This window comes from Ranitomeya imitator, chromosome 4, assembly GCF_032444005.1.
Source record: "Ranitomeya imitator isolate aRanImi1 chromosome 4, aRanImi1.pri, whole genome shotgun sequence".
Taxonomy (NCBI): Eukaryota; Metazoa; Chordata; class Amphibia; order Anura; family Dendrobatidae; genus Ranitomeya; species Ranitomeya imitator.
This window is the reverse complement of record NC_091285.1, coordinates 163,977,823-164,000,774: the sequence shown is the minus strand read 5'-3', so window position 1 is coordinate 164,000,774 and position 22,952 is coordinate 163,977,823. Positions and strand designations below refer to the sequence as shown.

The following is a 22,952-nucleotide window of genomic DNA, read 5'->3' as shown; positions in this document are numbered from 1 at the left end:
ATGGAGTGGAGAGAGATGAGAATGTGAGAAGGTTGTGGTCAGAGAGTGGAAGAGGTGAGTTAGAGAGGTTAGATAGAGAGCAGAGGCGGGTGAAGATGAGGTCCAGTGTATGACTGTCTTTGTGAGTGGCTGCAGAAGACCATTGAGTGAGGCCGAAGGAGGAAGTGAGAGTTAGAAGTTTAGTGGCAGCTGAGAGGGAAGTGTCAATGGGTATGTTGAAGTCGCCCATGATGATAGTGGAGATGTCTGCAGAAAGGAAATGAAGTAACCAGGTGGTGAAGTGGTCAAAGAAGGTAGTGGCTGGCCCTGGGGGGCGGTAGATGACAGCCAGTTGTAAGTTGGAGGGGGAGTAGATGCGCACAGAGTGCACCTCAAAGGAAGGGAGGGTAACAGAGGGTGGCAGTGGGAATGGGGTGAAGGAGCAGTTATCTGACAGGAGAAAACCAACTCCTCCGCCATGTTTGCTGCTGGGGCGGGGTGTGTGGGAAAGGTGGAAGCCACCATAAGAGAGTGCAGCAGGGGAGGCTGTGTCAGAAGGGGTGAGCCAGGTTTCGGTGATGGCAAGGATGGAAAGTTTGGTAGTAACAAAAAGATCATGGATGTAGGAAAGTTTGTTGCAGACAGAGCGAGCGTTCCACGGAGCTCCTGTTAGTGGAACTGGGGAGGCGGGGGCTGGGCGAATGGGTATAAGGTTAGAGAGGTTACGGAAGTTTGTGATAGAGCGTGGATGGGAGGTAGAAATGATTGTGGGAATATGGTGAGGAGGACCAGTGTTGTGAATTCTGTTGTCAAGCTCCCTCCTATGGTCATGAATGGTACTTCGGCTGGTTCTGTCCATGGGCTTCCTCTGGTGGTTGTGAGTGGGGCTGCGGCTTCTGAGTTTCCTTCCACAGGTGACGAGGTTAATTCGTTAGCTGGCTGCTCTATTTAACTCCACTTAGATCATTGCTCCATGCCACCTGTCAATGTTCCAGTATTGGTCTAGTTCACTCCTGGATCGTTTTGGTGACCTGTCTGCTCCAGCAGAAGCTAAGTTCCTGCTTGTTTTTCTCTTGTTTGCTATTTTTCTGTCCAGCTTGCTATTTTGATTTTTGTCTTGCTTGCTGGAAGCTCTGGGATGCAGAGGGGCGCCTCCGCACCGTGAGTCGGTGCGGAGGGTCTTTTTGCACCCTCTGCGTGGTTTTTGTAGTTTTTGTGCTGACTGCAAAGTTACCTTTCCTATCCTCTGTCTGTTCAGTAAGTCGGGCCTCTCTTTGCTAAAATCTATTTCATCTCTGTGTTTGTGATTTTCATCTTAACTCACAGTCATTATATGTGGGGGGTTGCCTTTTCCTTTGGGAAATTTCTCTGAGGCAAGGTAGGCTTTATTTTTCTATCTTTAGGGCTAGCTAGTTCCTTAGGCTGTGATGAGTTGCATAGGGAGCGTTAGGAGCAATCCACGGCTATTTCTAGTGTGTGTGATAGGATTAGGGATTGCGGTCAGCAGAGTTCCCACGTCCCAGAGCTTGTTCTGTATTATTAATAACTATCAGGTCTTTCCGTGTGCTCTTAACCACCAGGTCCATTATTGTCCTAACCACCAGGTCATAACAGTACAGGTTATAAAGGCACAGATGATTGGCCTCCGGGAGAACAAAACATCCAACACCGCGGAGACACCATCACGTGTTTCTCAACGCAGTGATTCCAGAACACTGCCCCCATCCCTTATGGGAAATATGCAGATGCATGTAAAGAAGCTGCAGAGACACCATCACGTGTTTCTCGACGCAAGCAGTGAATAGCCAGGCCTTTCCCCGGGAAGGAACAACCACGGGAAGGGCAGCATCCTATGAAGGAAAGCCACCTATGCCAAGCATGGTATCCATCCACAGACAGCTGTTTCGGGGTTTTTGCCCCTCATCAGTGTGGAGTAGGAATCTGGCTATTAGGAGCAGTGCCTAGTAAAAAGGCTATAAAGGCACAGATGATTGGCCTCGGGGAGACCAAAACATCCAACACCGCGGAGACACCATCACGTGTTTCTCAACGCAGTGATTCCAGAACACTGCCCCCATCCCTTATGGGAAATATGCAGATGCATGTAAAGAAGCTGCAGAGACACCATCACGTGTTTCTCGACACAAGCAGTGAATAGCCAGGCCTTTCCCCGGGAAGGAACAACCACGGGAAGGGCAGCATCCTATGAAGGAAAGCCACCTATGCCAAGCATGGTATCCATCCACAGACAGCTGTTTCGGTGGCCCAAAGTATTAATGCATCTCAATAGAGGGATAAGAGAAGTTCTGAGACCATTTTTTTTTCTTTGCACTGTGTTTTGCCTTTCTTTTCCCCTAGACCTCTGGGTGGTTCAGGATACAGGTGTAGATATGGACATTCAAGGTATGTCCTCTTGGATGGATAATCTCACTGCAAGGGTAGAAAACATTCAAGATTTTGTGGTTCAGAATCCGATGTCAGAGCCTAGGATTCCAATTCCTGATTTGTTTTTTGGGGATAGATCTAAGTTTCTGAATTTCAAAAATAATTGTAAATTGTTTCTTGCTTTGAAACCTCGCTCCTCAGGTGGCCCTGTTCAACAAGTGAAAATCATTATTTCTTTGTTACGTGGCGACCCTCAAGACTGGGCATTTTCCCTTGCGCCAGGAGATCCGGCATTGCGTGATGTTGATGCGTTTTTTCTGGCGCTTGGATTGCTTTATGATGAACCAAATTCAGTGGATCAGGCAGAGAAAATCTTGCTGGCTCTGTGTCAGGGTCAGGATGAGGTAGAGATATATTGTCAGAAGTTTAGGAAGTGGTCTGTACTCAATCAGTGGAATGAATGTGCCCTGGCAGCAATTTTCAGAAAGGGTCTCTCTGAAGCCCTTAAGGATGTCATGGTGGGATTTCCCATGCCTGCTGGTCTGAATGAGTCTATGTCTTTGGCCATTCAGATCGATCGACGCTTGCGTGAGCGTAAAGCTGTGCACCATTTGGCGGTATTATCTGAGCATAGACCTGAGCCTATGCAATGTGATAGGACTTTGACCAGAGCTGAACGGCAAGAACACAGACGCTGGAATGGGCTGTGTTTTTACTGTGGTGATTCCACTCATGCTATCTCCGATTGTCCTAAGCGCACTAAGCGGTTCGCTAGGTCTGCCACCATTGGTACGGTACAGTCGAAATTTCTTTTGTCCATTACTCTGATTTGCTCTTTGTCATCCTATTCTGTTATGGCATTTGTGGATTCAGGCGCTGCCCTGAATTTGATGGACTTGGAGTTTGCTAGGCGCTGTGGTTTTTTCTTGGAGCCCTTGCAGTATCCTATTCCATTGAGAGGAATTGATGCTACGCCTTTGGCCAAGAATAAGCCTCAGTACTGGACCCAATTGACCTTGTGCATGGCTCCTGCACATCAGGAGGATATTCGCTTTTTGGTGTTGCATAATCTGCATGATGTGGTTGTTTTGGGGTTGCCATGGCTACAAGTCCATAATCCAGTATTGGATTGGAAATCTATGTCTGAGTCCAGCTGGGGTTGTCAGGGGGTACATGGTGATGTTCCATTTTTGTCTATTTCGTCATCCACCCCTTCTGAAGTCCCGGAGTTTTTGTCGGATTACCGGGATGTATTTGATGAGCCCAAATCCAGTGCCCTACCTCCTCATAGGGATTGCGATTGTGCTATTAATTTGATTCCTGGTAGTAAGTTTCCTAAGGGCCGACTGTTCAATTTATCTGTGCCAGAACACGCCGCTATGCGGAGTTATATAAAGGAATCCTTGGAGAAAGGTCATATTCGCCCGTCGTCATCACCGTTAGGAGCAGGGTTCTTTTTTGTGGCCAAGAAGGATGGTTCTTTGAGACCTTGTATTGATTACCGCCTTCTTAATAAAATTACAGTCAGGTTTCAGTATCCTTTGCCGCTGCTGTCTGATTTGTTTGCTCATATTAAAGGGGCTAGTTGGTTCACCAAGATAGATCTTCGAGGGGCGTATAATCTTGTGCGTATTAAACAGGGCGATGAATGGAAAACAGCATTTAATACGCCCGAGGGCCATTTTGAATACCTGGTTATGCCATTCGGGCTTTCCAATGCTCCATCAGTATTTCAGTCCTTTATGCATGGCATCTTCCGAGAGTACCTGGATAAATTCCTGATTGTATATTTGGATGATATTTTGGTCTTCTCGGATGATTGGGAGTCTCACGTGAAGCAGGTCAGAATGGTGTTCCAGGTCCTTCGTGCGAATTCTTTGTTTGTGAAGGGGTCAAAGTGTCTCTTTGGAGTTCAGAAGGTTTCATTTTTGGGTTTCATTTTTTCCCCTTCTACTATCGAGATGGACCCTGTTAAAGTCCAGGCCATTTATGATTGGACTCAGCCGACATCTGTGAAGAGTCTGCAAAAGTTCCTGGGCTTTGCTAATTTTTATCGTCGCTTCATCAGTAATTTTTCTAGTGTTGCTAAACCGTTGACTGATTTGACCAAGAAGGGTGCTGAGTGCTGATGTGGTCAATTGGTCTTCTGCGGCTGTGGAAGCTTTTCAGGAGTTGAAGCGTCGTTTTTCTTCTGCCCCTGTGTTGTGCCAGCCAGATGTTTCGCTCCCGTTTCAGGTCGAGGTTGATGCTTCTGAGATTGGAGCAGGGGCTGTTTTGTCGCAAAGAAGTTCTGATGGCTCGGTGATGAAACCATGTGCCTTCTTTTCTAGAAAGTTTTCGCCTGCTGAGCGCAATTATGATGTTGGCAATCGAGAGTTGTTGGCCATGAAGTGGGCATTCGAGGAGTGGCGTCATTGGCTTGAAGGAGCCAAGCATCGCGTGGTGGTCTTGACGGATCACAAGAATTTGACTTATCTCGAGTCTGCCAAACGGTTGAATCCTAGACAGGCTCGTTGGTCGCTATTTTTCTCCCGTTTTGATTTTGTGGTTTCGTACCTTCCGGGCTCTAAGAATGTGAAGGCTGATGCCCTGTCAAGGAGTTTTGTGCCCGACTCTCCGGGTGTTCCTGAGCCGGTGGGTATTCTCAGAGAGGGGGTAATTTTGTCTGCCATCTCCCCTGATTTGCGGCGGGTGCTGCAAAAATTTCAGGCTGATAGACCTGACCGTTGCCCAGCGGAGAAACTGTTTGTCCCTGATAAATGGACTAGTAGAGTTATCTCTGAGGTTCATTGTTCGGTGTTGGCTGGTCATCCTGGAATCTTTGGTACCAGAGATTTGGTGGCTAGATCTTTTTGGTGGCCGTCTTTGTCATGGGATGTGCGTTCTTTTGTGCAGTCCTGTGGGACTTGTGCTCGGGCTAAGCCCTGCTGTTCTCGTGCCAGTGGGTTGCTGGTCCCGAAGAGGCCCTGGACGCATATTTCTATGGATTTTATTTCAGATCTCCCTGTCTCTCAAAAGATGTCGGTCATTTGGGTGGTTTGTGATCACTTCTCTAAGATGGTCCATTTGGTACCCTTGTCTAAATTGCCTTCCTCCTCTGATTTGGTGCCATTGTTTTTCCAGCATGTGGTTCGTTTACATGGCATTCCGGAGAACATCGTTTCGGACAGAGGTTCCCAGTTTGTTTCGAGGTTTTGGCGATCCTTTTGTGCTAGGATGGGCATTGATTTGTCTTTTTCCTCGGCTTTCCATCCTCAGACAAATGGCCAAACCGAACGAACTAATCAGACTTTGGAAACATATCTGAGATGCTTTGTTTCTGCTGATCAGGATGATTGGGTGTCCTTTTTGCCTTTGGCTGAGTTCGCCCTTAATAATCGGGCCAGCTCGGCTACTTTGGTTTCGCCGTTTTTCTGCAATTCTGGTTTCCATCCTCGTTTCTCTTCAGGGCAGGTTGAGTCTTCGGACTGTCCTGGTGTAGATACTGTGGTGGATAGGTTGCAGCAGATTTGGACTCATGTGGTGGACAATTTGACATTGTCCCAGGAGAAGGCTCAACGTTTCGCTAACCGCCGGCGCTGTGTGGGTCCCCGACTTCGTGTTGGGGATTTGGTTTGGTTGTCGTCTCGTTATGTTCCTATGAAGGTTTCCTCTCCTAAGTTTAAGCCTCGTTTCATTGGTCCGTATAAGATTTCTGAGGTTCTCAGTCCTGTGTCATTTCGTTTGACCCTTCCAGCTTCTTTTGCCATCCATAATTTGTTCCATAGGTCGTTGTTGCGGAGATACGTGGCGCCTGTGGTTCCATCCGTTGATCCTCCTGCCCCGGTGTTGGTTGAAGGGGAGTTGGAGTATGTGGTGGAGAAGATTTTGGATTCTCGTATTTCGAGACGGAAACTCCAGTACCTGGTCAAGTGGAAGGGTTATGGTCAGGAAGATAATTTCTGGGTCTTTGCCTCTGATGTTCATGCTGCCGATCTGGTTCGTGCCTTTCATTTGGCTCGTCCTGGTCGGCCTGGGGGCTCTGGTGAGGGTTCGGTGACCCCTCCTCAAGGAGGGGGTACTGTTGTGAATTCTGTTGTCAAGCTCCCTCCTGTGGTCATGAATGGTACTTTGGCTGGTTCTGTCCATGGGCTTCCTCTGGTGGTTATGAGTGGGGCTGCGGCTTCTGAATTTCCTTCCACAGGTGACGAGGTTAATTCGTTAGCTGGCTGCTCTATTTAACTCCACTTAGATCATTGCTCCATGCCACCTGTCAATGTTCCAGTATTGGTCTAGTTCACTCCTGGATCGTTTTGGTGACCTGTCTGCTCCAGCAGAAGCTAAGTTCCTGCTTGTTTTTCTCTTGTTTGCTATTTTTCTGTCCAGCTTGCTATTTTGATTTTTGTCTTGCTTGCTGGAAGCTCTGGGATGCAGAGGGGCGCCTCCGCACCGTGAGTCAGTGTGGAGGGTCTTTTTGCGCCCTCTGCGTGGTTTTTGTAGTTTTTGTGCTGACCGCAAAGTTACCTTTCCTATCCTCTGTCTGTTCAGTAAGTCGGGCCTCTCTCTGCTAAAATCTATTTCATCTCTGTGTTTGTGATTTTCATCTTAACTCACAGTCATTATATGTGGGGGGCTGCCTTTTCCTTTGGGAAATTTCTCTGAGGCAAGGTAGGCTTTATTTTTCTATCTTTAAGGCTAGCTAGTTCCTTAGGCTGTGACGAGTTGCATAGGGAGCGTTAGGAGCAATCCACGGCTATTTCTAGTGTGTGTGATAGGATTAGGGATTGCGGTCAGCAGAGTTCCCACGTCCCAGAGCTTGTTCTGTATTCTTAATAACTATCAGGTCTTTCCGTGTGCTCTTAACCACCAGGTCCATTATTGTCCTAACCACCAGGTCATAACAGACCAGGATTTGGAGAGATATCACCAGCAGTGAGAAGGAGCAGAGAAAGTGTTAGCAGGTGGGAGCAGGAGAGGGCATGAGGGGGCTGTCTGTGCTTGGAGACAGCTATTCATTGTTTATGGGATTATTGGAAATAAGCAATTACAGCACTATCTCCATCAGTACTATAGAAAATGAATAGTGCAGTGGTTCATTCGCATGCTCAGCCATCACTTCATTCCACTGGAGCATTTAAGAGTCTCCTTCTTGCGATCTGTTAGTGTCCCAAAGGTAGGACCTTCTCAGTGATCAGAAAGCTATCATTTATTCTATATAAATATATATAGAGACCTAACTAGAGTCCTATGGGTCTTGGGGAAAAGTTTGAACCTGGGTCCCGGCAACCCCACCACTCACCAGCATATTGGTCAGATTCCCATGTTGTGGTCTATATCCTGTAAAAACTTGTTAAATAAATCCATAGGTGTCCAAAAGTATTAAGGGCTGGCACTTCAAATCAAATAATCACAATATTCAGACTTACATCACAAATTGCCAAACAAAGAGATCCAGATAAAATTTCCAATGCTTTATTAATCAAGTTTAAAAGAGGGGATACAAGTATAAAACAATATACTAAAATAAGGTACAAGAGCGCCCTAACTAGAGGGGACGCTGGGCAATAATATATGATATACAAAATCAAAGGCCCATATCAGAGGCAGACTTATATTAAAGCCAATACTTTTATTAAAGAGATTAATGGGCAAATATCATATCCATGTTATCTGGCTAGATAAAAGCTAACTAAGCATATAATCATGTAATCAATAAGACATATAGCCAGAAGTGATATGAAACAGAAAATGACTGCCAGTGCTTTGAACAAAGAAATTAGTAGGCAAACATCATATCCATGTTATCTTGCTAGATATAAGCTAACTAAGTATATGATCATGTAGAAAATAAATAGTACATATTACCAGAAGCGAGATGGTACAGAAAATGGCTGCCAAATAAAGACCTCAGGAGGAATGCTGTGGTCTTGGCCAACTGCGATGAGTATGCCAATGTCAACTGCTGGCCAAAAAAAGGCTCGTGGCTTGAGTAAGTATAACATAGCAGTGCAAGGAACAAGTGCATCACTGCACCACACTACATTGCAACTGAATGTGCGTTCCAGATCCAGCTGAAAACAGAGTTCGCACCCATAGGCTCCACTTGACCATAGGACCAGTTGCAGCCCCTGTGACACCATGATCCTTAGGACTAATTATATATCTATATATAATGTGTGGAATACTACTTTGCCCTGTAATGATGACGCCACTATCACTATTGCCATCGCTTGAAGCCATATCAATGCATTTCTGTAACTGAGCTATGAAAATGACCATATAGCAGATACACATACGTCTGCACAACTTATATGCAGAATATCAACAGCCTTAAGGAGACATTTTGAGTCTTTGTGAACTAAAACAGTTTTAGATAAAAAAAAAAAAAATAATAAAGCTAAAAACACTCGCACATGATTTCCCTTCACATGTGGTCAATGTAAAACCAGTAAGAGGATTTAAGGTCAAGTCTTCAAAGCGTTTGTCTACTATTTATAGTTTCACTGAATTCCGATTTTCTCTTTGATTTCAGAGAATCCGAGACCTGGAGGATAAAACAGATATTCAGAAGAGACAGATTAAAGACTTAGAGGAAAAGGTCGGTTGTAAAAATTAATATATTTGATTCCTACGATTTTTTTCCCCTCATGGAAACTTGTGGTTATAACTAAAGAGCTTATAGAGTCAATGTGCTGAACATACGTACAGAGTATTCTTCATGTGTACGGCTAAATTTTATGACTTTCTACCAGTCATCAATATAGCATGATAACTATGGTAAAGGCCTCCATACATGTTAGACTGATTACATTGGCTGATATTAGAGGGATTGATTGACATTCTAATTTGTATGGGGGCCTCCCAACTCTTCCTAGACAGATGATGTCAGGAAAGATAAGGATCCGTCATGTCCAAGTTCAGATGGCTGATCCTTTTGTTCTTGGTGAGATGTTGCTAGCAGGAGAGTCTCAAATAGAGACCATGGGAAATCTTGACAGAGCAACCTCTTTTGGGACAGTCAGGAGTGATAGCACTTGGCTGAAAAATCAAGTTATCTATTGTCTGAGAGGCCCCCTAAGACCTATCCTAACGCTTCTGTAATTGACAAATATTTACTGCAGTGCCATCTGTAGTGCCGCGGAGTTCACACCGTGCAGTAATGAGGCTGTAACCCAGGAAAGTTCACAGAAAACGTATTTAATGTCCAAACAACTCACATAATGAACAGCACACGGTATCCTCCAGATCGCAGCTGGGGCGTCGCAACAGTCTGTATCTGAGACTGGTTTCCAAGGGCGACTGCACCACTGTATCAAGCTGAGGGGTGCCAGGCGTTTGCTGCTCTTGGCTCTGTGCTGCTTCGCACAAGTTGAACGTTGCAGAGCCACCTGCTCTGCCGCTTGCAAACAAACACTCACACACCCAACCCTGGGCTGCTGGGTTTTTATATGGAATCTGTGGCTATGGGCCACTTGTAAAACCCGGCCTGGAGGAAGCCAACTGCCCCACTACCATCCTGTAGTTCACTCCAAAAATAAGAGCCCTTTACAAGTTTTCCTAAACATTGCCTTGGTCAAATAACTTGACCAGGTCCACACTTACTTTTATCTTGCACTGCAGCCACAGCTATGCCTGTGACTGCAATGTACTCCAGCGGGTTTAATACTCTTATATGCGCATACTGGGAGATACATAGTGACCCTCGCATATAACACCTCTCACTGCCTCACATACCCCCCTTTGTTCAAACTTGTTAGGTTGAACATTTGTCACCATACAGGGGGCCCGTGATAGGGCATCCACATTTCCCTGCGACTTCCCTGTACGATGTTCCATGGTGAAATTAAAATACTGCAGAGATAGAAACCATCTGGTGATCCGAGCATTCCTCTCCTTGGCATTTCTCATCCATACCAAGGGTGAATGATCTGTCACCAAGCGAAACGGTCGACAGAGTAAATAATAGCATAGGGACTCCAAGACCCACTTAATGGCAAGGCACTCCTTCTCCACTACGCTATAATTTTTCTCAGCTGGGGTGAGTTTCCTACTTAGGTAGGTCACTGGATGAGTAAGACTGCCTAGTGCAGTCAAAACGCGTCGACAGGGTCATGTCGACCATGTAAATTTTTCTTTTGTATGCACTATATTTTCTTTTGAAAAAGAAAAGGAAAATCTAGTCCTGTTGAGCCAGACTCCAATTTTTTCTATTTTCCTTGATGTGAGGCCAGGGTGAGGCCGGTGTCTGAGCCCCCAGGTGGATGAGCATAGAGAAACTGGGTGAGCTGGAATTAAGTTTCAATAGGTGACTGGATGTTCATCCCCATTCACCTCCTGTAACAGTACCACTCCTAGGCCCACATTAGAGGCATCCGTCTGTACGATGAAGCGTTTCTGGAAGTTGGGGCTAATGAGGACATGGATTGGTACGCTTCCTCCACTTGGGTGTTCCACTGAACCATGACTGACTTCTTTCCCTTGAGGAGATTGGTTAGGGGTGTTGTTCTCCCCAAAAAATTAGGTATAAACCTCCGGTAATACCCGATGATTCCGAAAAACGTTCTCACCTGTTTGATTGTAACAGGCCGTGGCCAGTTCTGAATGGCCTCGATTTCATTTATTTGGGATTTGATAACCCCATGGCCGATCACGTATCCAAAAGTACCGGGCTTCCTCAAGCCCTATCGCATATTTCTTGGGATTCGCCATCAAGCCCGCGGCTCTGAGTGAATCTACTACCGCTTGTACCCGGAACAAGTGGGTATACCAGTCAGTACTAAAGATCATAATGTCATCCAAGTACGCTGACGCATACTTCTGATGAGGTTCTAGCACTATGTCCATCAACCTCTGAAACATGGCTGGGTCCCCATGTAGTTCAAAGGGCAAGACGACATTGTGGTACAGACCCTCCGATGTTATGAAGATGGACTTTTCCTTTGCCAGCACCATAAAAGGTACCTGCCAATAACACTTGGTCAGATCCAGTGTGGTAAAGTACTGGGACTGACCCAGTTGCTCGATCATCTGGTCCACCGGGGGAATTAGATACAGGTCGAACATCGACACCTCATTTAGTTTACGGAAGTCATTACAGAACCGTAATGATCCGTCCGGCTTCGGGATTAACACAATTGGGCTAGCCCAGTCAATCCGGGACTCCTCAATTACTCCCAGCTGGAACATTTTTCTTACCTCACTTGCGATGGCTTGTCTCCGGGCCTCTGGCACACGGTATGGTTTCATTCATACCTATACATGAGGCTCAGTGACAGCATCAGGCTGGATGACAGAGGTACAACCAGGTAGTAACGAAAATACATCTGCATTCGCTTGCACTAATTTCCGTCCCTCTCGACGCTGCTGTTTAGAGAGAGTGTCTCATATTTTTACCTCTATCTCATCCTTGGCCTGTGACCAAAGGTTCCCTGTTGGTATGACCGGGGTCCAAATATTCCCGATCCTTCCAGGCTTTTAGTAGGTTCACATGATATAACTGTGTGGGTTTTCTCTTCCCGGGCTGGTAAACTCAGAAGTTCACTTCCCCCACTTTTTCCTGAACCTCATATGGACCTTGCCACTTGGCCATAAATTTACTCTCCGCGGTGGGCACTTGCACTAACACCCAATCCCCTTCCTTAAAGGATCTGACTGTGGCCATTTTGTTAAATGCGCGGCTCTGTGCTGCCTGGGCATCCATCAGATGCTCCTTTACTATGGGCCTGACTGTCGCAATCCGGTCCTGCATACTGGCCACATGCGCAATGACACTCTTATGTGGAGTTGGCTCCTGTTCTCACGTCTCCTTGGCTGCGTCCAACAACCAGCTCGGATGCCTGCCATACAATAGCTCAAACGGGGAGAAACCCATGGAAGCCTGTGGTACCTCGCGGATAGCGAACATTAGATAGGGCAATAACATATCCCAATCCCTCCCATCCTTGGAGACCATGTTTTTGAGCATGGATTTGAGGGTCTTGTTAAACCTCTCCACCAGCCTGTCAGTTTGGGGGTGGTACACCAATGTGCGTAGCTGTTTAATCTGGAGCAGCTTACATACAGTAGATCCCTGGTCACCTTGGATAGAAAAGGAGTCCCCTGATTGATAAGGATCTCCTTTGGCAGCCCAAGGCAACAAAACATTGCAAACAGCTCGCGGATTATTAGTTTTGCCAAGGTGTGGTGAAGTGGTATCGCCTCTGGGAACTGCGTGGCGCAATCCACTATGACCAGAATATGTTGGTGGCCCTGGGTGGATTTCACTATAGGGCCTACCAAATCCATTGCTGTCCGCTTAAATGGTACCTCTATGATGGGTAGAGGCACCAATGGACTCCGGAACTTCGCAATGGGTGTGATTAGTTGGCTCTTGGGACATGACTCACAATACCATTATATCTCCGCATACACTCCGGGCCCAAGAAACCGCTACAGTGTGCGTTCTTGGGTTTTTTTACCCCTAAGTGTCCACCCAGCATGTGTGTGTGTGTGGGCCATCTCTAGCATGGCCCGAAGGTACAACTGGGGCACCACCAGCTGTTTTACCACATCATCTTGGATTTTATTAGCCCTATACAATAAGCCTTGGCTGACAGCCATGCAGGAAAAAATCGTTTCTGCACCCGGGTGCTGAGCCAACCCCTTCATTTCCACCACCATTTCTCGTGCCCGTGCCAGGGTTGGATCCTGGAGCTGCGCTGTCCCAAATGTACCAGGGGACACTTCCAGCTCGGGGATTGTCGGGGTCTCCTCGACCTCTCCTGCCACTACCTCTTGTGGAAACCTATCAGGGTTACACTCTGTCCCCAGTTTGGTGACCCCTACAGCAGGTATCCCTGACTCGGGATCTTCAGGTTCCGGTCCAAGAATAGCTTTTACCCTGGGAGGGTTGACCCTGTGCTCCCACAGGGACCAGAACAGGGGCAAGTCTCTTCCCAACACAGTCCCATAGGGAAGAGTCTTTACCACTCCCACCACATGTCTTCTTTCTCCACCTAGGGTGGAAAAGGTAAGCTACATGGTTAGGTACTCTTGGAGTTCCCCATGTATGCACACCACTCCCACTTTCCAACCATTGGGGTTGTCCCTGGCAACTAGTGACCCATGGACCAGAGTCACTAAGCTCCCTAAGTCCAGGAGAGCCTCTGTCTGGTACCCATTGATGACTACCTGACACAGTTAGGGTTCGTTGCATGCAGCGCCTGGGGATGCGGTGCAGAATGACTGGGCATACATAGAGTCTCTGCACATAAACCCGCAGTCCATAGGTTCAGCTGTCAGGGGGCAGTTGGCAGCCACATGTCCGGGCCCTTGGCATTGCCAGCACCTGATAGTGGAGGCGCTGTTAGACTTTGAGACTGTTTTGGGTTAAACTGCTCTCCTGCCATTCTTGCTCTGGGGTACCCCCTCAGTAGGGACTCGGGGCTGACTGGCCCCAGCAGAAGGTTGTGAGCTTTTCCCAGGTGCATGACATATGAAGTGGAGCAGTGTCTAGTATAAAGTCCTGAGTGACCGTATACCGCTCAATCAGTCCCACCACCTGTTTCAGAGTGCCTGGGTCCCCTTGCCCCACCCAACGCTGTATCGCTGCTGGCAGTGCTCTCACCAGCCGGTCGACCACCACCCTCTCCACCATCCGGGCCGGAGTCAAGGTCTCAGGTTGGGGCCACTTTTTCACAAGCTGCAGTAAGTCATAAACGTGAGACCGGGCGGGCTGGGCCTCCACAAAAGTCCATGAAAACACCCGTTTGGCTCTCACATAAGTATTAACCCCTAGTTGGCGAGGATCTCATCTTTTAGCTTTGCATAGTCCTGGGCGTCCTCCTAACTGAGGTCAAAATAGTGCATCTCCCGTCAGGAACGAAGCCACCACTTCAGCCCATTAGGACGTTGGCAGGTACTCCCGCTCTGCAGTGCGCTCATAAAAGGTGAGGAAAGTTTCCACATCATCTTCCACTTTGGACTAAGGTTCCTCAAAGTGGAACAGATTTCCGGGTCAGTGCTAGAGGGGCCTCGAGCAGGGCCGCAATCTGCTACAGCAACAGGATTTCCTCCATTTTGTCCGCAGGCCTGGGTTGCAGTGTTGCAGGCCTAATGACAGACATGCAGCTGGCATTGGGGTGCGCATTAATTGACACTGCCTGCATTCTCCAACTAAATGTAGTGCCGCAGTGTTCACACTGTGCAGTAATGAGGCAGTGACCCAGGAAAGTTCACAACAAACGTATTTAATGTCCAAGCAACTCACATAATGAACAGCACACGGTATCCTCCGGATCGCAGCCGGGGCGTCACAACAGTCTGTATCTGAGACTGGTTGCCGAGGGTGACTGCACCACCGTATCAAGCTGAGGGGTGCCAGGCATTTGCGGCACTTGGCTCTGTGTTGCCTCACACAAGCTGGACGTTGCAGAGCCACCTGGTCTGCCGGTTGCAAACAAACACTCACACACCCAACCCTTTGCTGCAGGGTTTTTAAATGGAATCTGTGGCCATGGGCCACTTGTAAAACCCGGCCTGGAGGGAGCAAACTGCTCCACTAACATCCTGTAGTTCGTTCCATAAATAAAAGCCCTTAACGGGTTTTCCTAAACATTACCTTGGTCAAATAACTTGACCAAATCCTAATTTACTTTTATTTTGCACTGCAGCCACAGCTATGCCTGCGACTGCAATGTACTCCAGCGGGTTTAATATTCTTCTATGCGCATCCTGGGAGATACATAGTGACCCTCGCATATAATACCAGTCTCTGCCTCACACATCATAGCTTAAAATGAAGAGCTTTACACAGATGACATTGATATCAATCTGCTGATGATGTAATCTATGGATAGTTGAGTCCTCCAGAGTGAAAGAGGTTCTTCTGGCCTTCCCTGATCAGATCATGAATAGCAGATTGTTATGTTACTTGATCCTGCAGACAGGAATACAGTATTTATTTGTGTAAGGCAACTCAGGCATAGTTTGATGTTCCTGGGCCCTAAAGCAAAATCTGTAATTGGGTCACTCCGAGGAGGATCATGAAACCTTTGTCTTAATAATGATCACATTATTAGCAACATCTTGTGTATTATGTTAAGTTGTCTTTTAATTATCACGACTGGAACTTACCAGCACTGTGAAAAAGATCAGTCTGCAAACAGTTTGTGATATCACTGTGTTAAAATTATTCTTTTTTTATGTCAGTTTTCCCATTTTGCTAAAAACTTACCTTTTTCCTCTGCAGTTCCTTTTTCTATTCTTGTTCTTTTCTCTCGCCTTCATTCTTTGGCCTTGACATTAATGTTACCTCTTGATCAGGTAAGAGCTATTCTTTGTCTTTCCTAACATTCATTCACTTTACATTGCTAACATTAATGTAAATGATCTAGAACTAAACAATGCTATTAATGATCCTTTGTCTGAAGAGCGATGGAGGTGTGGCCTACAATTGATCCCCAGGACAACAAAAAAATAACATTTTACATATTATACCCAGAAGATATTGTACAAATTCACCCAAGTTGGAAACGAGTTTTCCCGAGACGTAAAGGGCCAAATGCAGACCTAGTGTAAATAATATGGAATGGCCTTAAGAGTCACATCTTTCGGGTAAAAATTAACAGTACTTTTCAGAACTTCATTCCAATTGACCCAATTCACACAATTTGGGGTTCTAGTATGGGAATCGATGGTGTGCTAGAAACTGTTGTTCAGGTTTGAAGGCTCTACAGGTTGTAAGAAGATTAATTTGAAGGAACTGAAAAAATGGACAAAGCACACAGATTTATAGGTAGCGTCAGGGCAATGAAAGTATTAACACAGAGAACAGAAATTTGGAAAATAATCATAATTTTTTTTAATTTACTTATTTATTTTACTTACTGTCTCTTTTGGTCATTAAGGGCTGGTGAAGGATTTATAATGTTTTCAAAATAAAATTTGTTTAATTTGATAATTGAAGTGAAAAAAAACCCATGAACTAATAATGGTATTAGCTAGAGGTGAGCAAATATATTCCAGTGGACTCCTTATACTCATCTTACCACTCAGCTAATTATAAAAAATATATATATTTTTTGCAATAAGCAGAATATAAAGATTTGTTTTTATTTTTTATATCTTACTTTTTATGATCTGGGGTCTGGAAAGATCTCAAAACATAATAGTGAGCATTAAATTTACAGAGAATAACTTGCTGCGAATCAAGTTTCCTGGGAAAATCCGCACGAACAGGCGATTTACAATTTTGCTTGATCGGCTCATCTCTAGTACTAACTCCTTCCCACTGTGGCCAATTTTCTTTTTTACACTTTCCTTTTTCCTCCTCTTCTTCCAAGAGAAATAACTTTTATAGTTTTGTGTTGACATAGCTGTATGAGGCCTTGCCTTTTGTAGAACTAGTTGAATAACACCTTTCATTTTCCCACTTAATGTACTGAAAAATGTGAAGAAAAAATCCAAGTGGCAATATGTTTCTCCATGTAAATTTGATTACGGAGATGCCAAACTTTCATTGTTTTTTATAGTTCAATATTAAAGAGAACCTAACAATTGATACATGCTGCCTGAACCACAGTCACCATGCTGTATGATCTCAGCCATTTCTGTTTGACTCTGAAACGCTGCTCCGTTACATAGACTAAGGGCTCATTTCCACTTGTGATAGACAAATCGGTCCGTAATCTAGACCGAAAAAAGGGATGAAAAGTATGCGTTTGTCATGCATTTGTGATGCGAGTTCAATGCGATTTTTTAATCGCACCATCCGTTTTACATCCGTATGCAATCCGTTTTTTTTCTCTGCAACTATTTTTATACAGTCATTTACAGGACTATTTACAGTGTTCTATGACACAGAATGGTAAGGTATCCGTAAAAAACGGATGGAATACGGATGTTCCGTATGCCATGCGTTTTTTTTATCGCACCCATTGACTTGCATTGGCGAGTCTTGTCCGAGACTCGCAGCAAATCGCAGCATGCTACGATTTTTTTCTCAGTCCGATTTCGGCTGAGAAAAAAATCGCAAATGAAAAGACACCTATTGAATAACATTGGTCCGAGTGCAATCCGATTTTTTACTCAGTAGACTAGTAGGAAAGGTGGGTCCCCATCAGCTTCTTCCCACCCTCTCCCCTTGAGTGACAAGTCTCTCCCCTCTCCTTGCATACATTGTTTATTTTTTAAGAATGTTTTAAAACTTTGTGATAAGTTTTTTTCAGGCATTTAGTGGACTTCACCCTGTGATCTTATTGATGTTATGTAGACTAAATGATGATCTCCATGTGGATCTACAGCAGGACCTTGCTGCCAAGACAAACACTACAATCTGATCTGAGACCCTTAAGGTACCTTCACACATAACGATTTCATTAACGATATCGTTGCAACGTCATGCTTTTTGTGACGTAGCAACGATCCCGCTAACGATCTCGTTATGTGTGACAGCGACCAACGATCAGGCCCCTGCTGGGAGATCGTTGGTCGCTGGGGAATGATCAGGACCTTTTTTTGGTCGCTGATCACCAGCTGTCATCGCTGGATCGGCGTGTGTGACGCCGATCCAGCGATGTGTTCACTTGTAACCAGGGTAAATATCGGGTTACTAAGCGCAGGGCCGCGCTTAGTAACCTGATATTTACCCTGGTTACCATTGTAAAACTTAAAAAAAAAACAGTACATACATTCCGATGTCTGTCACGTCCCCCGCCGTCAGCTTCCCTGCACGTCACCACTGTGCTCTGCCTTACGGCCGGCGCTGACACAGTCAGTGCGGGAAGCTGACGGCGGGGGACATGACAGACATCGGAATGTGAGTATGTAGTTTTTTTTTTTACTTTTACAATGGTAACCAGGGTAAATATCGGGTTACTAAGCGCGGCCCTACACTTAGTAACCCGATGTTTACCCTGGTTACCCGGGGACTTCGGCATTGTTGAAGACAGTTTCAACGATGCCGAAGTATTTCCCCTGATCGTTGGTCGCTGGAGAGAGCTGTCTGTGTGACAGCTCCCCAGCGACCACACAACGACTTACCAACGATCACGGCCAGGTCGTATCGCTGGTCGTGATCGTTCGTAAGTCTTTTAGTGTAACGGTACCTTTACTTAAAAAGAGTTTAGTTTTTATTCAAAAAGAGTCTGGCATGAGGCCTTTCTTTAGAAGTAGTCTGATCTAGGGTCCTCATTTAGAGGGAAGCAAATGTCTGGACTGGGGACTTTATTTAACCATTAGTCTACTTCAAATGCATTATTTATACTCTCCTAGTGTATCCTCACCCATCCCCTGCAGACTGTGAGCCCTCGCGGGCAGGGTCCTCCCTCCTTATGTACCCGGATGCCTTGTTTGTTTTTTATTTGCTCATGTTTAATTGCATTTGTCTATATTTGCCCCCTTTTCACATGCAAAGGAATAAATGGCGCTATAAAAATGAATAATAATGATAATAATAAAGGAGGATGGTATGGAGACTTAATTTGGGGGAATTGACTGTGGGAAGCTTGATCTGCAGTCTGTATAAAGAGCAAGTCTGGCCTGGTATCTGTATTAGAGACTCTGAAAGTATGCATTTATTTATGGATCGGGCATCTCCTATTTGCTTAGGGGGTCTACTTTGAGATTTGTATTTGTTTAGGGGTTTGTTTTTGAGGGTTTGTATTAGTTTAAAGAATCAATTCATTTTTGAGTGTGGTGAAGTGGGCTATACACAGTATGCTGTGCAGCAGTCAAATGTTGGTGGCATGTTTTATACAAAAAAGGTAGACATCCCATCAAACATTACAAATATCCTGACATCCTGTTTAAAATATATAGGATGATTTCAATTCTGGAAATATCACATTCATTTTTATTAATTAATAACCAATTAAGAGGGTCAAGGGAAATTCAATCCATCTATGTCTGATTTTTGGGAATTTCCCTGGGCAGCCCCAGAATATATAAATCATTTTTTTAAAGGTGAGAGAGACGTTTATTGCTGACTTCTTTTGCGAGAAGGTAGGCACTCCTGAGGACTTCCAGTGACTACCCACACACTTTAGGGCTTCTTTTAATTTTTTGTATTATTTCCAGACTGCAAGGTTGCTAATTTCTACCATAGTTAATAATAATAATAATAATTTGTCTTACCTTTTTCTATTATTCCGCTTACACGTGTACACAAAGGAGCTCAGAGCTATTTGCTTTTCAGTTCTGATGTCCTTAAGCCGATGGTGTAGAATCCACGTACTCTGATACCTTTAGTTTATCATATGGGATCTCTGCTAGAATGTAATAAACACGGTTTCTTTTTTTTTGTTGAAATTCAGTCTTTCTGCACTCTGTAATACAAATTTCTTTCTCTGTCTTGTTTCCAGAATTTTAGGAAATATGGATGAGCCCTCGCAAAAAGATCAATGCTTCCATATTTGCAGAGAGAACGCCTGTACTGCAGTGACAGACACAAGGCCTTGGAATCCAAGCCATTGTTCCTTACCTGCTATGTTATGTTGCGGTGTGACCGGGCTGAAGTCACACTATATATGCTGCACTCAGTGGAAATGTAAGCGCTTATCCTAACAGAGAACAGACGTCCTGAAGAGGAACAACAGGTCAATAGAAGAATACGTCTTGGGCATAGAACCAAAGCTAACGAGAAACAATCTACTCCCTGCTGTGCAGGGGAACTCTATTACCGTGACACCATATATCCAATGAAACAATTAGGAACAAAAATAAGCTGCAAATGGACAAAGCTGGAGACCTGTCCCCATCCCATCCAGGTTATTTACAATAAAATATTCATTGATTACAGTCTGGTTTACTTACTACAGGGATGCTATTCGTCTCAACTCAGGAACAGTAACAACTAAAATGTCATTGGGTGAATGGGAGGATTAACCCCCCTAACACTGAAGAATTGATGGCCATCCATTTTACTCCAGCATGTTAAGCATAAGGAACTAAGGCGTATAGCTGTCAGCTCTGTACGGGCAATCTATTTTAGGTTGTATGGATGGCTGTGAGTTACTGTAGTTACCAGGCATAGTGATACATCTATGTATTGATGTGGCAAAGGCAGCCATTCTGTATACAAATAGTAATGATCTTTAAAAGAAATCCGTCAGAAGGTTTTTGCTATGTTATCTGAGAGCAATATAATGTAGGGGCTGAGAGCCTGATTCTGACAATGTATCACTTACTTGACTGCTTTGTGCAGTTTTCATCAAATTCCAGTTTTCTCCGTAGAAGATATAGCAGCGCTAAGAATTCTGAGCTATGTAAAACCCCACCCACACCTCTGATTGGCAGCAAGCTTCTAATCAGTGGTGGGTGTTATGAAAGGCAATTCAGTACTACAATGGACATAGCGGTCAGAGCACATACAGTGATCTGACAATAACCCAAAATCATAGAACGAGCTCTGAGACGTGGGAACTCTGCAGACCGCAATCCCTAATCCTCTCCAAACAACACTAGAGGCAGCCGTGGATTGCGCCTAACTCTGCCTATGCAACTCGGCACAGCCTGAGAAACTAACTATCCTGAAGATAGAAAATAAGCCTACCTTGCTTCAGAGAAATACCCCAAAGGAAAAGGCAGCCCCCCACATATAATGACTGTGAGTTAAGATGAAAAGACAAACGTAGAGATGAAATAGATTCAGCAAAGTGAGGCCCGACTTTCTTAACAGATCGAGGATAGAAAAGGTAACTTTGTGGTCTACACAAAACCCTAAAGAAAACCACGCAAAGGGGGCAAAAAGACCCTCCGTACCGAACTAACGGCACGGAGGTACACCCTTTGCGTCCCAGAGCTTCCAGCAACAAATTAGACAAGCTGGACAGAAAAAATAGCAAACAAATAGCAAAGAAGAACTTAGCTATGCAGAGCAGCAGGCCACAGGAATGATCCAGGGAAAAGCAAGTCCAACACTGGAACATTGACAGGAAGCCAGGATCAAAGCATTAGGTGGAGTTAAGTAGAGAAGCACCTAACGACCCCACCAGATCACCTGAGGGAGGAAACTCAGAAGCCGCAGTACCACTTCCCTCCACCAACAGAAGCTCACAGAGAGAATCAGCCGAAGTACCACTTGTGACCACAGGAGGGAGCTCTGCCACAGAATTCACAACAGGTGGGGGCGTGGTTACACAGATTAGCTGGACTGCCCAGCACGCTACAACTAGTCCTGCGGTGATAATCTCCTGCTGATAAAGCACTGATTTGTATTGAAGCTACAACAAGCTGTCAGGCAAGTGACACATCCCTGGAGTCAGGATCTCTGTCCGCATCTCATGCAGCTCTCAGATTAAGCTGCAAAAACTTGCTGATAGATTCCCATTAACAGCTATGCATCTATATTATCAAACAGTAGATACTCAAATAGTGTGATAGGAATCAATATGTACATACTTGACATTTAGAAAATTGACATGTTTAGTAAAGCTGGTCATAAACAATAGATAATTTTGGTTAATCACATTGACAATTGAAAGGGAATCTAACACATTATACATGCTGTCCTATCTGCAGGCAGAACATCATGGAGTAGAAGGAAATGCACAGAAAAAATTAGGATACCTTGTATTTTGTTATTTTCAATCCTTGTACTTTCTATGCTCAGAAGTCCAGTGGGCTGTTACTTACTGATCGACAACTGTCATTGTATACCCAGTTGTGCAGGGAAGACTGTCAAGCATGAACTATCGAACTCCGAAGTATAGAAAGAACATGGCTTAAGATTAGTAAAAATTCTGTATAATTTGTCATTTTACTGCAGAACTAAATATCATTCTGCTCAGCTCCTTATACAGCTGCCTGCAGATCGGACAATATCTTTGACATGATAGTGTCCCTTTACGGAAAAATAGAAAGGAAGGAAGATCTCCAGCGTGAAGACTTGGAATAATAGTCCAGTTTATTCAAACAATTCCATTAAAATTCACGGTGATACAGCAAATGGTAGCGTACCTGGTACAACTGACGCGTTTCGACCTGTTAAGGTCTTAATCATGGTATGATGTGTGGTCAGACCAGTAAGACATAAATAGAAATCACTAAACACATAACAGGTGCATCAATTAAAACAGGAGAGAAATTCAGCTCACCCTTACAAGAACATCCCCATAGTCTTGAGGGAAAAGTCCGACATGGAGAAGCGTCTCTACCCAACGCTGAAAACTTGTGTGAGGAGAAAAAGGGGTATCCAGCTCCGGAAATACAAGCAAAATTCTTTATTTTGACATCTTTAAAATGAGAGGCCGCTTACAAATAATCGGCGTTTGCCAGAGAGAAATGCCATGAACCACTGAACGCGTTTCAAACACATGTAGTGTTCTTAGTCCTCAGACTAAGAGAATTCCTGTCAATATTATCAACTGTTCGTTTGACTTTAGACAGAGAGTCCAGTCAGGAGAACCTCTAAAGCAGTGTTCCCCAAGTCCGGTCCTCAAGAGCCACCAACAGGTCATGTTTTCAGGATTTCCTTAGTATTGTACAGGTGATAATTGCATCACCTGCACAGGCAAGCATTCAATGACCTGTGCAAAACTAAGGAAATCCTCAAAACATGACCCGTTGGTGGCTCTTGAGGACCGGAGTTGGGGAACACTGCTCTAGAGTGTAATCTATGTATTGTCTTAGAA

General features: G+C 44.9%; 1 protein-coding gene across 3 annotated transcripts in view; it reads left to right on the top strand.

The window, feature by feature from the left end:
• JAKMIP2 (janus kinase and microtubule interacting protein 2) overlaps positions 1 to 20,118 on the top strand; it is a 277,234-nt gene extending 257,116 nt beyond the window's left edge. For 2 of the 3 annotated variants that reach the window (XM_069764082.1, XM_069764080.1), the window contains 3 exons: positions 8,876 to 8,941; positions 15,572 to 15,645; positions 19,683 to 20,118. In XM_069764082.1, coding sequence (XP_069620183.1) covers positions 8,876 to 8,941; positions 15,572 to 15,622 — 117 coding nt within the window. In that variant the 3' untranslated portion in view covers positions 15,623 to 15,645; positions 19,683 to 20,118. The remainder of the gene's footprint in view (positions 1 to 8,875; positions 8,942 to 15,571; positions 15,646 to 19,682) is intronic. The other variant, XM_069764081.1, reaches the window with a different exon arrangement.
• The last annotated feature ends 2,834 nt before the right edge of the window (positions 20,119 to 22,952 follow it).